At 38.3% G+C, this 18464-nt stretch overlaps 1 protein-coding gene and 1 pseudogene across 1 annotated transcript; both read right to left on the bottom strand.

The window, feature by feature from the left end:
- Positions 1–4365: 4365 nt before the first annotated feature.
- Positions 4366–7454, bottom strand: LOC133831828 (putative disease resistance protein At3g14460). Its single transcript, XM_062262240.1, has 7 exons — positions 7275–7454; positions 6978–7144; positions 6658–6887; positions 6033–6556; positions 5683–5972; positions 4999–5324; positions 4366–4880 (listed from the first exon to the last, which is right to left on the bottom strand). The coding sequence occupies exons 1-7, from the start codon at positions 7452–7454 to the stop codon at positions 4366–4368; spliced, it is 2232 nt and encodes a 743-aa protein (XP_062118224.1).
- A 2041-nt stretch (positions 7455–9495) lies between these two features.
- On the bottom strand, positions 9496–12837 carry LOC133831829 (uncharacterized; annotated as a pseudogene).
- Positions 12838–18464: the final 5627 nt, after the last annotated feature.

The raw sequence follows: 18464 nt of genomic DNA on the forward strand, positions 1-18464 counted from the left end.
GATGCTCTACTAGGCGACAAGGAAAAGGGAAGGCGATGGCTTTTTCCTAATTGACAGGAAGTACAAAACTTCAGATGTTTGAGTGAGTGAGGTATATTGGACTGTGATAATATTTTGGTTAAAGTATCAGGAGCAGGGTGACCAAGTTTGGAATGCCAGAGATTTATATCATCACGTTTTGTAGTAGTAAGGACAGTAGGACATAAAGTATCAATAGGAGTAGACAAAGCATTTTTATTAATGGACAAATCAGTACAAGAAAAGGCTGATTTATCAGCACTGTTACAACACGTAAAACAGTTGTTATTACAAGAGGATTGAACTATGGTTGCTAGAAAACATTGAAACGAGTGGTTGGACAGCTTCGATTGATCATCTCCTAGCAGGTACAAGTCATTCTTGAGCTTCCCTTTGAGGAGGACAGCACCCGACTGTTTGTCATTGACAAAACAACAAGTTTTATGAAACTCAAGGAACACATCATTATCTCTGGTTAGTTTGGAGACACTCACTAGATTCTTTTTGATGGAAGGAACATGTAAAACAGATTGAAGATGTAAAGGCTTAGAAGATAAAGATGGAAGGGTAGTTTTACCGACATGAGATATGAGTAATTTCTTACCATCGCCTACTGCAACAGACTCTTGCCCAATGTAAGGGGTAGCTGAATCAAGATTATCCATAGCAAATGCAACATGATTCGTTGCCCCAGTGTCCACATACCAGCCAGCATCATCACCAAAATAAGGAAGAGTTTGAGTTACTAGACCTTGAGAATCAAAAGCACAGTTCTGTTCTGTCAGATTCACTTGTGGTTGAGAGGAAAATGGCTTCGGGGTCACCCAATTTTTGTCAAACCTGTAATGGAAAACTGGCGCAGTGTGGCCATATTTCATACACAATTGACAGAGGGGTCTGGTGGTGGGAGGAGGACGCACATAGTTGCGAGAAGGGAGTCTTGATTGGCTCGGTGCAGGGGTACCTCGACCAGGCGCAAATGGGTGGCGATAAGGAGCATTCCGAGAGCCAAAAGTAAGATTGGCAGCAATCTTGGAAGAAAGATCCATCATGGACGTGTGCCTTTCAAGTCTAGACTCATGCGACATGAGGAGAGCTTGAACTTCTTCAAGCGTAAGTGCATCGCTTCGAGACGTGATTCCAGAAACAACGGGATCAAACTCCGGTCCCAAGCCATTAAGCAAATGAAGAATCAAATCCAGATCAGTAACAGAGTGACCAGCAATGGCTAAAGAATCACAAATGGACTTAATCTTGTCGACATAGTCAGAGATGCTGAGGTTACCTTTTTGAATATTGGTTAATTGACCTTTGAGCTGTAGTAACCTAGCTTTTGACTGGCTGGAAAATTTTTGCTCAAGAGCTTTCCAGACCGTATATGAGGAATTGTAACTGGAGACAGTTCCAAGAATCGCTTCCGTCATAGATGAGCGAAGCCACGATAGTAACAATTGATCTTTCTTTCGCCATTGTAGATACATCGGATTCGAATCGCCATTGAGAAGTTTCTGCGGAGGATGAAGATCACTGTAGAGTATGTCATCAAGGTCATGACCAATGACCGTGGGAACGACTTGGGATTTCCAAGCAAGAAAATTAGCTCGATCTAGTTTTATTGTGAGAGAGGAAGTCAAAGAATTTGAAAAAGGATTCCAATGGGGAAACGCAGCAGTCGGTGGAACCGGTGGCCACGCAGCAGCAGTCGGTGGAACCGGTGGCCGAGGATCAGGGACACCTACTGGAGACGAGTTGTCGCCGGAGGGGGCCATTGACGCAAGTCAGAGGCGTCTGATACCAAGATGAAGTTCACAGAAACAGAGAAGAAAACAATGAAAAACTGTATATTGGAAAGAAAACCTCAGAATCAAGAATTGTTAATTGATTTCTGAGGTGAACAAACTCTTTATTTATACTGAGTATTACGAAGCTGTACAAATGAAAAATTATGTTGCAACAGAAAGCTTAACAGAATTATACACTCAACTAACTAACAACTTGGTGGCTATCAAGTCTCAATAAAATACAAAAGAGAAGGAAATTGTTGCAATTCATTCAAAGTCTAACCTTACTCAATTTCTTATTGTGGCCTTTACTACCGTATCTACTACATTTTGCGTTCCACAGCTAATTGCTCGCCTAGTGACGGTAGATGTTTTTTCTTTGAACTTATAATTTTTTTCTTCCTTGGACTATTGAACCTGGGATTTTAAAAAATGTTTAAGTGGGGTATAGCAAGGTATATTCAAGAAAAAAATACACAAGGATCATCGAGGCCTAGTGAAGTGTATTCATGTTAAATGTTATTGAAGTCTAGTGAGGCTTAGCAAGGTCTAATTGGTGTGTGTTATGCTATGGAAGCTCAAGCATTTATATCTAACATGTGCTCCTTGAGTATGCAAGTATTAAGAATCTAATTCAATTGTGCTGGTATTGATCATATAATGGTAACCAAAAAGATCATTGAGAAACTCATGTTGCTTGTATAATTTGCTATATAATATAATACAAATGTCATTTCTGATGATGATTTATATTTTACACTACTTACACCACTTTGGAGATTGACTTCCCATGGTAAAACTGTATAGTTGCTTATCTGAACTAAAATGAACAGTTGTAAATTCTGCATCAATCAAATTCTATTGGGAACTTGTCAACAGTTTCTCCTATTGTATAATTTCTTGAAGAACTAATTCTTTTTTGATGTGTTATTAGGATAGAGATAAATTGAAACAATACATTTACTTTGTGATGATTATTACAGACGTATTTACTTTTAGCAAGACATATGTCAGATGTGGGATATTCTAATTCGATTAAATGGGATGACGGTTTCTCATTCTGCATTTGTAACATAATTTTTATCAAATCACACATCGTTGTATAACAGGCCTTCTAATTATTTAAGCGGCTTATTTAAAAGATTTGCGATATAACTAGGAAGACATTTCAAATACCACACATGGGTTACTAGGCATGCCAGTTTGATTCTTAAACGAACAAAACAGAACTTATCAATTGCAGAACTATTTTAGAACAATTTCAGGGAAAGAGTCTTAAAGCTTTGCAAAAAGTTACAAAGCTCATAGACTTGGATTGTACTTAGAGAGGAAAGGAATACACTGTTAAGTATTACAATCAAGAAATGAAAAGTTGTTGCAACAACTAATCAAGAGAGATAAAACAGAAAAAAAAGAATTAACAAGTAAACTGTTTTGAACTAATTTTAACAGTGTACAACTAAGTCAATCCAAGTATAGGCTTATCAATTCTACACTCTTTTCTCACCAATAAGGCTCTCAATAGCTTTTATTGGTAACCATATGGATTACATCAAGAAAAAATTATTTCACAATATCAAATAATTGGAAGAAAAAAAAGAGTTCTATCTTTTTTGATATGTTAGCCGACTGAAAAGGTGTGAGCTAGATTGTTGACAAATAAATTAATATATTCTTTGATGAATGGTTTCAATTTGCTCCTCCATACATATCTGTTTTCTTCTGTTCCATATTTCTAAATCCTTCATCGTTATAAGAATATAAGGTTATTGAATTGAATACTATAACTCTCATTTGATTTCAGTAATAGCTTTAGGAAAAGGGTTGCTCATTGGGGTGTTCTCTACTATGACGATGTAACTTTTCTGTAAAGGCTTTATAAAATCCACCACATGGTAGTTAAGTAATTATACTGATTTATCAATAGCAGTAATATGCTACATATCCTTGTCTGATATAAACAGAGTGTATGAGCTCATGGGTCCCTTGTCTAAAAGAATAACAAAAAAAGTTAATGAACCAAAAAAAAAAAGCTAAATTAACAGACAAATGGTTAAAAATGTCATTTTAATTGAAAGAAAAAAATGTAGTAGCATTGCAGAGTGCATGTAATAATCACTAAATTTAGAATTGTAGTTTTAATCTTGATGATGATGCATGTTATAAATAAATGATCCAATGACTACAACATGGATATCTTATATAGCACATGATTTTCTTAAAATGTATGAAATATACCTCTGTAGTGTGACAAATTTTGTTGTTTATATCTCATAATTTGTATGGCTTGGATAAACTTGCTCAGCTGCCACAATTCTGGCAACAGGAAAATAATAATCATAAGTTGTGGAAATGAATATGATGAACTGAAGTAAAGGGAATCCATATTGCTCACCATGTTGTATTTCCTTGGATTTTAAGGCGAGGGATGCGAGAAACCTTGAGCCAGTCCACTCCTTTATCTCTATGGTACCGTTGTTCTTATAATGGACACTATAAGATGCTCAAATCAACAAGAGAAGCAAAATGTAGCACTTCTTCAGGCAAGCATTGGATTTCATAGCAGTCAGCAGTCAACAGTCCACAACTCTTCCAGTGATGCCACACATCGAAAGGCGTCGCCATTCAGTGATTTGAGGTGGGGGAGATTCTGAAGTGACAGATAAGTCAAAGACGTTGGAAGCAGTCCCCAGGGGAAGGATTCCAACACTATGTCATCACAATCTTCAATGGTCAATGATGAAAGAAAAGCAAGTCTTTGAAGATCCCAACTCGAGTGTTGCGCCACAAGTCTGCTGCATTTTGAAATCAAGAGGTGAATCAAACTTGAGGGGAATCCTGATCCTTGAGGAAATATCTCAACTTCAGGGCACTCCTCAATGAGAAACAAGCCAAGAGATGGAAGCATAGTGCCCATTTGTGCAGGTAGTGACCTCGATTTGTTGCATTGAATAACTTTGATGGAGCTGAGAGAGTGGAGAACAGTGCTAGAATTGTCAACAGGCTCATCTGAAGTAATGGTAAAGGATTCCAAATTTTGACAGTGCCTTACATCAAGAGATTTAAGCTTGGGGAAGTAGTCTAATGGAAAGAACTTCAGAGAATCACAGCTTTCTAGCAGTTGAGCACTGCAAGCTCTCAATGAATTCCAGCTTTTTACATCCCTTGATTTCGAGAGTTTCTAGCATCGTGTCTGTACTTGAGCCTCTTGTTAGTTGCTTGATATTTCCACAACCTCGTAATCGAAGCTTATTAAGGTTTGGAAAGTGATCCAAAGAAAGAGACTCCATAGAATCACTAACCGTGCCATAAATGTCCAAGTTTCTGAGAGAGGTGTAGAACTTGTTCTCTAGAAAGTTCAAATTTCTGCACCCTGAAATTGTGATTGTTTCTAATGTGCCGCTATCAGGTAAGAACTCAGTCAGATTTGGACAAGCACTCAAGTGAAGCTCCTTGAGACAAGGAAAAAATCCTTGCATACATTCTCTGTCATCTCCAACTCTAATACATAACCATTTGTTCCATCTTGGAATTTCATAAAACTTTAAAATTTCTAATTATGGAAACGAGGTACTATGTAGATAATCTTCACCATAAAACTCTAAACCTATTGTCTCCACACCATGAAAACTTATAATCTCAAGCTCGCGAAGAGAAGGTAATTGTCCCAACGGTGGCAGGGAAGGACAATGCACGTTGTAGTTAAGATGAACAGATACTATGCTCAAAAATAAAGAATCTCCAACGCAGTTTGGAAAACTTGAACCTCTGAATGTACGAATGGTTAGTTTCTTCAAATTTCTTTGAGGCTGCAGCGCCTCAACCATGCGCTCTTCCTTTCTTATATCGGTAGTTTGGCCTTTCCATTCCAAAGCTAGCTCACTGAGATGCTCCATCCTTATCTTTCAAATTAGCCTTCAAAACATCCTGAACATTATCTGTATTATGAAGCCTTGAAATAAGAAGTTTTCCCTGCAAATGATGGAGCTCCCCTAACTCTTTGATGCTAGCAAAACCAGGTTTTCTCTCATTATCACTAACTTTTCCCAATACAAAATTAGTTAATGTCTGCAAATTTATTAGTCTACACCACTCCTGTGGCATCATTTCTAAAGGTGAGAAACTAGTGTCGAGGTGACGCAAGTTATTGAGCCTCTTCATATTCTTTGGCAACTGAGTAAGTTTATCACAGTTGGAAAGCAACAAGGTTTGCAAATTTTACAAAGAGCATACTGAATCAGGTACTATTTCAGTCGAAGATAAGTTCAAATACCGTAGATGTTTTAGCTTACCAATCGAGTCAGACAGCTTGAAAGATCTAAATACAGAAAGGACTCTCAAGCATCCTAGAGTTGGCAATACTTCATGCAATTCCAAATCCAATAACACTCTTCCTTTAATTGTTAGAAGGGTATGCAGTGATTCAGCTTTAGATAAACCAGCAACTTTCTCAATGTATGTCATACATGACAAATGACGAGTTTTGGTTGCAAGATTATCTAAGGAATTATCATCATCCAATCTAAAGCAGAATTCACCTGCTACAAATGAAGCTAATTTATGTACAAGGTCATGCATAAGAAAAGTTGTTGTACCCTTACTTGATTTATGTTGACTTGTCTCTTGAAAGAATGATCTTGATATGAGATCTTCAAAGTACTGCTCTCCAACCTCCACCATTGATTTCCCTTTCTTGTTTTGCAAAAGACCTTCTGCCATCCACAACAAGATGAGTTGTTTCTTCTCAAATTCAGAATCTTTGGGAAATATTGAGCAATAGGTGAAACATTGCTTGATGTTTGAAGGTATGTAGTAGTAACTCAACCATAGAGCTGGAACAATATTGTGTGTCTCATACAACTCCCATACATCACTTTTGAGACAAGTGATTTCACCGCTAAAGGTAGGCCTTTACACTTTTTCACAATCTCATGTAGTTTTGAATGAGCATGACCAATGTCTTCCTCAAAGGCTTGGTCAACAAATATTCTCCAGCAATCTTCATTGGATATTCCTTGTAGCTTGTGTACTTTTCCAGTGCTCATAACTTGTGCAACAACCTTGTTACGAGTTGTCACAATGATCTTGCTTCCACGTGCACCAGATTCAAAATTACTTTTTAGAAAATCTCATTTATTATAATTCTCATTCCAAACACCATCAAGAACGAAGAAAAACTTCTTCCCCCTCAAAGCCTTCTTCAACTCACATTGAAGCTCTGACAAATCATCAATATCGCATTTTTCAGAAGTAACCTTTTGAAAAATCATTCTCATTATCTTGCAAACATCAAATTCTTCTGATACAGTAACCCATACTTTGAGCTCAAAAGACTCAGCTATAAGCTGGCGATCATTGAAAACAAGTTGAGCAAGAGTAGTTGAACAAGTTGGGAATCACAGACATACACCCTTTAACATCATCTAGCAGCAATGACTTAAGGATGGCTTATTTTTCAGCATCTCTACCATAAACTCTTTCTCTCCAAGGAGATGGTAGTCTCATCAAAGATCTATTTGAAACATTTTCCATCAAACCAAGCTCATATTTTTTATCGACAAGAAAAATCAACTTCTCAAGAGTCCTCACTTTCTCAGGTTTTACAGCTTCATCGAACTCGTTGAATGAAGAAGATGGAATGAACTTGACCAGCATACTGGTGGTGCCACCACACTCATCTTGATGATCAGGCTACTCCATCTTGCATCGTAAGGCTTCATTGTCTATCTTATCAATCAAGTCATACGCTTCATAAACTGTGTCTTTAAGCTCAGCAAGCCAATCCCTCACATTTCGATCTCGAATAAGCTTCTGCTCAACATCACTAAGCAGTGCATTGGCTGACTTTAACTTGATCTTGAACTTGTCAAGTAGCTCAACAATAGGTTTCTTCTCATGAAATAAGTCTGCAAGCTCTTGAGAAGCCATTCTTTGAAATATCACTTGGAATGTGGAAGAGAGAAAAGCTTCACATACCAACTCTACTGCTCGCCCTTAGAGAAAATAATAGGACAAGAATCAATGAGAGAGCTCAGGTTTTGGTGTGATTTTATGAACCTTTGTTTTCGAAATGAAGCTCTAAAAGTTCTTATTTGTTTTCCTCACTTTTTGCACATTTGGGGAAATTTTAATTTTACAATATTCACAATATTAATAATATTATATATTATCATAATTAAAATGATTGCATGTGAAATTAAAGGATTAATAAAGAGTTATCTTCCCTTTCAATAAAAAAATAAAAATAAAAAGACATCATCAATACACGACATGGATCAGAACCAAAGGGTGTTACACGTGGTGCTTTATATAGACAGCAATCCAATATTCCACCTTTTTTTTTCTTGTTAAAGATAGAAAAGGTGCCAAACTAAGGAAAAAAAATGATTCAGAAGTGAATGTGAATGGACTTTATCTTAAAGAAAATGTTGATTTTTCTAGCCAAAATGAACATAGATCAGGCTGTCTTCAATTATGAAGAGCAATAATTCATAATATTAATAGTGGAAGTGGTCTATGTCTTTTAGGAAGTGGTGTCTTTCTTTTACTCCACCATGCATTATATGCTAAAAGAAGATGCAATTATGTCGTTAATTTAATAATAAACAGAGTATCAAGATCAAGAAGAATAAGAATAAGGCTCAAATCAACCCACATGAATCATGAACTGCCAACAATTTTATCGTGAAATGCCGCAAGAAAATTGTGTGAAGATGTACCCAAAAAAAAGGTATGATACAGTAATATTTGACAAGGATTTATATTGTCAAAGAAGATGGGATATTTGTGGTATGCAAAACAGGCTCAATATTAAGATCTTACTATAAAAAAATTTACATTGACCACCAATTGGGAAATGACCATTCACTAAAGAATGGCATAGAAAGACATAACATGTCGAGTACGTAAAAAACTACAATTCTTTCTAGAAGAATATTAATTAGGAGGAATTTGAACAAAACAAAAATCATCTTGAACTCCCTTCAAATCATAACACTTGCACTTTTCCTCTCGAAAAGTGACTCACAAACAAGACTTCTCCTGAAGCTTGATGACAAAAGTCCAAGTGTGTTCAACCTGCACAATTAACACAAAGAAAACAATACAGAAGTACACTGTAATAAACCACTAAGAACTTGCTGGACTCAAGTTCTTCACATAACAAAAAATCTCTCTAAAACTTGAAAAATATTTGGAAAATAATATACCAAGAGAGATGATCAAAAACCAACAACTTAAGGATGATTATATACTGTTTAGAATCCCTTTAGGTCGTGGAAAACAAATCAGAAATCAAACAGCCAATAAATGAAAAATCTTCAAAAACAGGAAAGTCAGAATCTGTTCAAACAGACTGGCAATCCGTTCAAACAGATTCATTGAACCTGGACAGTTTTTCAACCCAGTTTCCTTAAATAAATAAGGAAACAATATATCCTTTATGACTGCGAGTTGTACACGATTTCTGGGCAATCAAATCAGATAAATAAAAATAAATACTAATAATTTCCCATTCAAGAAAAAGGATATTCTTTTATAGGAAAATATATATATTTATTTCATTGTCACATAAATAAAAATCTGAATATATAAAGACATATTTCACCAAAACAAGAAACTACTTATTTCGAAAATGCCCTTTTAATTAATTTTGTCATTATTATCAAAAATACCAATAAAGGATTTTCCAGAACAAAACAAAAATCATCTACTTATGAAAAGCAAGAGTAAAGTGGATGATGCAGTTGTGTTAATCCCCAAGAAACTTCCTCTTCTTTGATGTATTCATATAAGGTCGGATGACCCATTCAGTCTACTGTTCCTAACTTTATCTGCAACACCAAACACAAAACCCCAATACAATAAATTATACATTAGATAGACCTGTGAGGCTGTAATTGTACACTTCCTAGAAATAAATAAACTCCGGTCCAGCTCTAGGGAAGCTTTTGGTTCAAATAAATAATTTTTTTTTTAGTTTTGCTCTGTCTAATCTAGAGAGCTAAATATCAAACAGCATTGATGCTTGTTAAGCTTCTCCGCAAGCTTTATCTCCACTGGTTGTTGCCAGAAACACAACACCATTTACAACAGAGCACTAGCTCTCAAACTCAGAACAAGAACAATAATGTATCTTTGAAACTCTTGTGTCTTTATTGTAATGAATTGGAATCGTTACATAATAATGCATTACAATGTCTATTTATAGACTTGGTAACATAACAGAAAATACGGTCAGCTAGGCTGACCAATCCTATGTAACTAAAGTCTTGGTCAGATAAAATGAGACTGACCAATAACTAGACACAATCTAACAATTACTAAGAGTAGCAATTAAACTAACAATGCTTCAATCATCCAGGATGCAATATAATACATGCTATGTATTTGTTTTGCTTTGTCTAATCTAAAGAGCTAAATATCAAAGAGCATTGCTGCTTCAATCTCCCCGGATACAATATAATACATGTAATGTATACCAATCTATTTTTTTTAGCATCCTAAAATTCTGCAACTCGAGGTTTGAAATATTTATAAACATTTCAACAACTATTTAGAGTGTGAACCTGATGATGCAATTTGCAGACTATGCATACCACTATACCAACCTTATTAAAGTATTCTTAAAGCATCTTAATTACCTGGAAAAGCCGCAACTCAAACCGAGGACCAATCTCCTTGAGCTCAACGGACTTTGGACCGGCCTGCTTCTCATAAATATGATGCCTATAATTATGTTATATTGATTAGCTAACTTGTATTGGAATGTGACACTAGGCTACAACAAGATCCATATTCCATCTGATTATGTGATAGAACAAACCTAAATGAAATATAGTCAGACTGATTGGCAAAAGTAATTATGCGTTTTGTTTCTGGCTTTGGAGGAGGAAAGAGATGCTTCAAAATATTAGCTGCCCTTTCACCCACCTATAAACAGTTTAAAGTATACCAACCAAAAAACATGTTAGTAATTCGGTAATGATAATAAATTAATATACATGATATGACAGTATAATCTTCAACAGCAAAACTCAACCTGGATCTCCGGGAAAAAAAAAGATGATGAAGGATAGAAATCATTAGGAAAAAGAGAGGGTTCTTAAAAGATTTTTTTTTTTTTTTTGGATTGCTATTATCATCTCTCTGCGCAGGTCTACCAGCCATGCTAACAATTAAACCAATTTCTCAATGCATAGCATATTGATCATGTATAAGCAAGATAAACTGAGACAAGTGACTACTGAGATATGATACCTTAGTTGTGAAATTGTTAAGAATCAAATGAGGGTAAGCCTGAGGCATTGTTCCCATGGCTTTCTTGTCCTTAATGTCATGTCTTGTAACCTACAGGGGAAACCAAATTAATGCCCAAAAATAGTTAGGAGAGAATAAACAAACTAGTAAACATGCAAGTACGTAACAAAGTCCACAAGACACTCAAAAGAACTGTGCATATGTATATATATTTAGCAATATCTCTCTTTCATTCTCTGAGCAATATCACTTCTCAAAATATCAAATATCTCTCTTTCATTCTCTGATTAATATCAAAGTTTATATGGCTTTCCCACAAATTAACCATACATTTGCTACTGTCTGAATTTCTTTCCTTCTCTCCTATCCTATATCATTTGTCTTAAACAATTTGACGAACTTGTAAAACAAAACTGACTTGAGTACGTACCACATTGAGTAATTGGAAATAAGCAGTTGGGCCAAAAGGCAGATGGCTTATAATTAAGCCATCTGGTACTCCACGATGCTCATGGACCAAAATAACATCAGTGAAGTCATGAGCACCCGGTTATGTGTTTGTGATGGGATTAAGAGCTCCCTATATCTGTATGATGTCATAGATGGTATTATGTCATGGAACATGTGATAAACGGCCAAGGGGTGTCGTAAATAATACTTGCGCACAGGGCCTGGCTCGGCCACTAGTAGCTGAGGACAGCTTAATATTCATTGAGCTCGGTTTAAGCGGGCCGGAGTCAGTGGGATAAATAGAGGGTGCGGCCTAAGGGCGCTAACCCTAGTTATCATATGTGAATTGATTAATGATATGAGATGATGTACTTGGTATGCTGAATACTTGAACAACATGAATGTCTGAACTGTTGAGTATATGTTTATACTGTGTGAGTTATCTGGTTGTTATCTTAATGATTATGCTCTGCTATTGTGTTTTCTTGCTGGGCCTTGGCTCACGGGTGCTACGTGGTGCAGGTAAAGGCAAGGGCAAGTTGGACCAATCCTGAGATGGAGAGTTGCGGGGCTGAATGTACATAATCAGTTGATCGGCCGCCACGGCCGAGGAGTGGATCGGGACAAGAAAAGCTTAATTGTCTGTTTGGCCTTAGAGTGTCTAATAACTGTATTTTAATCCCAAAATTTTGTAGACTGTCTTTTAACTTTACTACTTTTGCGATCCCATGTAAGGAAAAATGTTTGTTTATAAGTAATGAAGCTTTTAAGACCAAAATCTTTTAACCCTAGCTCAACTGTAGTTTCAGTAACACATTTCAAATTAAATGACTTTATTAGCAAGTCTTGCACCTTTATAAACACACAGTATAACAGTCTTGGCTATCCAGGGCGTTCCAACCTCTCTCATGAATCTTTGAATGTAGTCTTTCTGGGATTCATCTTTCCCTTGTTTGATGTCCGCTAACTGATTGGCATAAACTGGTTGAATATGCCCAGCACTAAAGACTTTACAGAATTCCTTCCTGAACTGCTATCAGGAAGTGATGGAACCAGGTTTGAATTTCCAATACCATTCTTGAGCTAAGTCAGAAAGAGTGGTAGGGAATACCCTGCACCTATAATCATGCTCCACACCGAGTAACTCTATCTGATCTTCGAACTTCCCAATGTGTCATACTGGGTCCTCTTTCCCAATGTATGTAGAAAGTTTTGTGGTCTTGTATTTTTGTGGTGGTTGGGCAGCTCGGATCTTGGTACTGAAAAGACTCCCACTCCTATGAGCTAGCTCAAAATCTGAAGGTTTCTTTGTTAAACCTTGAACAGCCATAACGAGTGCATCTATTTGAGCATGCACTGCTAGTGGTGTAATGCCCCGGATTCCCTATTATGGTTAATGGCTGGATTAGTAGGCCGGGAGGGCCATAACTGCTTAATTATGCCATTAAATGTGTTTATGCATGTCTATGAGAATTATATTATAATATGATGTTAAATGCATGCATGTGAGTCCACATTTGTTTACAGGGGTATTCTGGTAATTTGGCCCGTTGAGGGTATAATTGAATACTTGTTTGTATGATAATGATATATTGTGAGACCACATTATAATGTGGATTGGTTCGAGTATTTCGACATGAGACGATCTTTGAGCATGATTTATCGGTTTGGTCATAACAGGTTTGAGCTCGGGGCTCGGGGTGAGTCTCGGGGAGATATTAAAGGTTATAGCGTTACCAGGGATTTTAGGGTAACGGGTTATGAAATATTGGTGTTTGAGGATATTGAGATTAGCGGGAATTGGGAAGCGTTAATTATGATTAACGGGTTTAGCGGAATGTACCAATTTTGCCCTTGGGGTGGCTTTGGAGGCTTAAGATGACATAAGGGGTATTTTAGTCTTTTTGGAAGGATATATGTGACTAAGTGACTTAGAAGGCTGTAGAATAAAACAGAACAAAAACAGGGGTTTGCCTCTCCCTTACCCGTACCTCATCTCCTTCATTGCTCCTTTGGTGGTTTTGTGTTCTTGGTGATAATTCAAGCTAGGGAAACTTAAGGGCTGGGTTGGAGACTTGTGTTAGCTTGTGTGGAAGGTTCAAGACAAGTCTCAAGGTGAGTTTTGGCCATTAATCACAGCTGGTACTCTGTTTTTGTTTATAGTTTTTAGTTTAAGGATTTTGATGTGGGGAGTGAGGATTAAAGGGAGTTTTTATGTTGTTTTGATTGGGGTTTAATGTGAGTGAGCTAAGGTTGTTATTTGGGGGTTTAATTACATGTTTGGAGGAGGTTTTATGATGGTTTGAGAGGCTGGTTTGAGAGAAAAATGCACAGGGGGAAAATCTGGTTTGTGCGTGGGCTAGTTGCTGAACTGGGCTGGGTGCCGCGGCACAGCTTTTGGGGGCCGCGGCCCAAAAGGCCAAATTTTCTAGAAAGTGGTTTTTAGCTTAGGGATTCAAACCATAGGCCTCGGGATTGGACCTAGTACTCGGTTGGGTAGTATTTGAGGTCTCGGGGGCTGGGTTTTGGTTTAGGAACCCTCGGTTATCATTTTTATTGATGAATCCTATATTTTGGTTATGACCAGGTGACCGTCAAGGAATTTAAAGTTTGATCGTTCTCAGGGGTCATTCATATTATAATACTCACTCGAACCAGAGGTAAGAAAATGGTGTTTGAGTACAGTTGCACCCTGTATAGGTATATGACATGCGTGGTTTGATACTTGAGGCATGTTGGTTGATATATGTGGACTTGGATTGCATATTAAATGCTGTTGAGCATTGTTTACCTGTTTGGGACACTGACTAGTCAGGGACCGACTCTAAAGTCGAGAATCTTGCATTGAATGGCTCTATAGCATTAATGCCAGACCGACCCTAGGGTCGAGGAACTTATAAGCGCTTGCCTGGCTTACAAGCAGATGAATATAGCCAAGGTATATGACCCCGGTGACTGTTTGTCACATGGCTAGGGACGTTGTCCATAGTTTCGACTCTAGAGTCGTGAGGAAGGTTATGTTGGTGACTAATCACCATACACCTGTCCTAAACAACTTATGAATGATTCATTTCTCAGTTAAGCCCTGGTGACCCTATCGTCACATGGCTAGAGAGAGCGATGCTCATTATTGTGACTTTTGGCTATTGTCACCTATTTGTTGGACTGATAGTCCTGAATGGTTATTACGATCGTTGTTGATATTATATCATACTTTATTGTGTTTTCTTGCTTGGCCTTGGCTCATGGGTGCTATGTGGTGCAGGTAAAGGGAAGGAAAAGCTTGGCCAACCCTGAGTGGAGAGCTTGGGCGATGTGATGTACATACAGGGCCGCTTGACCGCCACGGTCAAGGAGTTCTCAGAGGGACTAGGGGTTTACCCTATTTTTGCCGCTTAGGCCGGCGGGGGTTGTATATTTGGAACTGTAGCAACTCTTTTGTAACATAACTACTTGTAAACATTTTAAAAGGCTCATGAGCAGTTTATTTACTTAATGAAATGTACCCTTTCCTTTTTACTGTTTTTACACCTTAACCCGTTAATGACGCTTAGATCACGTTTTTAACCAAAGGACTCGGGTAGCGGGTCAAATTTCTGGTTCACCGTTCACCGTAACTGTTCTGGGGTAACCAGGGCGTTACAAGTGGGATCGTTGCTCAAGGTGTGGTAGGTGTCACTGGTACCCCCTCTTGAGTGCTGGTCCTTCTATTGATGACCTCCCTCAAATCCTGAGGTTGCGCATCTTTCCCCAGCCTATCGAACATAGTATTGGTGTTATTCATCGGTTTTTTTCCCTTGTGAGACTGAGGGTGTAGGGGTGGTAGGTCTGCCTTGCCCTTGTCAGTGCGACCCTGCCCCTGAGCCTCTCCTCTTACATGAATTTGAGACTTTGAGCGGCCATTTCCATTCCTGTCACGCCTCTTAGATGTTTGACCCTCATCTCCGGTGTTGTTTCGTCTGTCCCCCTGGGAGAGGGTCTTCGGGCTGGTAATACTCCCACTCTGAGATGAAGTGTTATTTTTCTTAGTCATGGAGGAGGTAGTCTTGGACTGTGCTTCTACATGTTGTCTCTGGGAAAGTGGTTCTGAAAGTGTCCTTGGGGTCATACTCCTCCCCTGGGACTCTCTGTTACTGTTGTCTCGCATTCCTGCTGCTTTGGCCTGAGTCTCCCTCATCGCCTGAGCAGCAGCTTCAATGTTAGCTCAGGCTAACTGAGTAGGCGCCTCCAAGGCCACAACAACCTCTTAGTGTCTTAACATTTTCCCAGAGGTTTTTATCGTGCATTATCCACCACGATCTAGAGAAACAATGAAAGACCCACTATCTCATAATCATGGGGAGGTGGACACGTATCTCCACTACCTTATAATCATGTACTAAACCACGATCCAAGTATGATTGGTCATGTAACAACCCCTGGGTACTATAAATAAAGGACCTAGGGCTTCATTATGAAAGAAAAGGCTCTTTTATGGACTTTTGGACTCTTTTCTAGATCTCTTTTTCTGAAATTTTGGGAGAAAAATCTTTCTGTCGAGTAAACTCATTAGTTCGTACTTGTAATTATCGATCAAGTAATTCAATACTAAAGACTAAGTGGATTAGGTTATTACTGTTCATCAAAACAGGGCTGAGCTACTATAAAATTTCTCTGTGTTTATTTGAGATAATCGTACTCTGTCGTTTATTCTGTTTATTTCGTTCAAAAGGTGTCGTATATTGTACATACGACCGTTGGCCAATTTCACAGGTCAACATGGGTCATTAAGAATATTGAGGATAGAGGATGGTTGGGATCTTTAATTGGGTTTGGTGGTTTTATCCCTCAAGTTGTCCAGGAATTCTATGCTAATCTTAATGATGAATTGTTTGATAGCAAGTCTTTTATGTTTGGTCAAGTTTATGTTCGGGGCCATTGGTATTTATTTAGTGCTGCTAAAATTGCCAAGGTACTCAATGTGCCTTCTCTTGTTACCAATGATGCGGTGGATTTCAACAAATAAGGTTTTACCTGAATTGGTGGGACATAATATGGTTTGGGAACAACACTCAGTTCTCAAAGTGATTGATCTTACTCATTACTATACCGTGCTTGACAAATTTTCCATCAACAATTGGATTCCCACCACTCATTCATCCACCATTAACTTTAAGGGCTTGGGATCAATCCTACTACCCAGTTTGGTAGGATTCGACGGCCCGGAGGCTAGGACTCGGTCCGGAAGTCTTTATTTACTCATTTTTTAATGAGATTTTATATTATGGTTGTGAATAGGTGATCGCTATGGACTTGGAACAGAATCGTGCTTAAGGGTCGTTTATTGGTAACCTGTGCTTGGACCAAAGGTAAGAAAACTGCACCCAGTATGTAGTGCATGTGATGCATGTGATACATGTGATTATGGCATGACATGAATGTTGAATATGGAATTGATCAGAGCTCGAGTCTCTGTAAATGTGCATTATCAAAATTATGATGGTGATTGTTGATGAAGATTGTTTAATGCCTTATATCTGGATATTTGACTTATGATATATGCATGTTTGCATTACCTCATTGAGGAAGCACTGACTTATTAGTCAAGAGCGGCAATAGCGCATCAAGCGCTGGTCGATATGAATAGACCTAATCAAGAAGAACATTATATGCTTGTTCGACCCCATAGTCGAAAAAAACTAAAGCGCTTGGCTAGTCTAAGGCTAATTACTCAGAGCCAAGGCTAAAAGGCCCAGGTGAGTTGATGGTCACATGGCTTAGGGCACATGTCCCTAGAATGACTCCATAGTCATCTATTCAAGGCACAAGACCACATGTTTACTCCATAGTCATCTATTCAGGGCACAAGACCCCAGGTTGACTCCATAGTCATCTATTCAGGGCATAGGACCACAGGTTTACTCCATGGTCATCTATTTAGGGCACAGGACCCTAGGTTGACTCCATGGTTGTAACGCCCTACCACCTTAGAGCCGTTACTAAGTGGGTTTAAAATGTGCAATTAGCTCGCTAGACGAGGTTTTAGTAATAAAAGTGTGATTAAATAGGAATCTAGTCTGTAATCTTTAAAAGTACTCTATTTCGTTAAAAGTTTAAGAGTTTAACATTCGGGATCCCAAAATGAGATTTGTAAAATATTTACAATTCAAAACAAGTTTACAGATGACTAATTATCAAAAACATAGTTTAATACAGCCATTTCTCAAAATGCCCCTAACCAAAGCAGTCGGGCAAGGGAAACATGTACGCACCACCCCCACACTCTCCATACTCATGGCTGGTTAACTTTCTCTTTACCCTTACCTGTAACACAGAGCACCCGTGAGCCGAAGCCCAACAAGAAAACTCATACAGCACATAACATATGCATATCATATAATCACTATAGCAGATAACTCATATCTAATCAGACAATCCATAAGATTTAAACACATACACGGCCATGTCGTCCCAGAAGCGTTACCAAAGCCTGGGATCTCGGTCTACACCATAAGGATATCCCATGTATCCATTGGGGTCTCACCCTAACCACGAGCACTCCATGTGCTAAGTGGTATTCCCGGCCCCACTGCCGTTCTCGACCCTTCGTCGTTCCCCTTGCTATTACCACATTTAGCATTCCCAAATAACAATCAAGTATAAAATCATTCATTTAGAGCTACACCCTAGCAACGATACAATCTAGGGCCGCGCTCTGCAACAATACTATGGGCCCAAGCCCTGCTCTACGGGTGCTACAGTTTTCTTACTTGTATCCTGAGCTTTTCGATGCACCAAGGCCGCGAGCACGGTCCTCTAACCCGAGCCTCTCCGGAGACCTAGTCACAACACATATAAAACATCCTTTAATACGAACCAATCCAAAACCACTTCCCGGGACCAATCCCACACTCTTGGAATCCCCAAATTGCTAAAACAATTCATCGGAAACATCCCCCAAACCCCCGGAGCAAAAGC

Source organism: Humulus lupulus, chromosome 4 (genome assembly GCF_963169125.1).
Source record: "Humulus lupulus chromosome 4, drHumLupu1.1, whole genome shotgun sequence".
NCBI classification, from domain to species: domain Eukaryota; kingdom Viridiplantae; phylum Streptophyta; class Magnoliopsida; order Rosales; family Cannabaceae; genus Humulus; species Humulus lupulus.

Bases quoted from the DNA above. Each gene is read 5' to 3' on its own strand.
- LOC133831828 (XM_062262240.1), bottom strand. From the start codon at position 7,454: ATGCTGGTCAAGTTCATTCCATCTTCTTCATTCAACGAGTTCGATGAA. The intron at 5,973-6,032 runs GTATGCTCTTTG...AAACTTACTCAG, and splicing joins CTGAAATAGTACCTGATTCA to TTGCCAAAGAATATGAAGAG. The intron at 4,881-4,998 runs GTACAGACACGA...TCTTTCCATTAG, and splicing joins GCAACTAACAAGAGGCTCAA to ACTACTTCCCCAAGCTTAAA.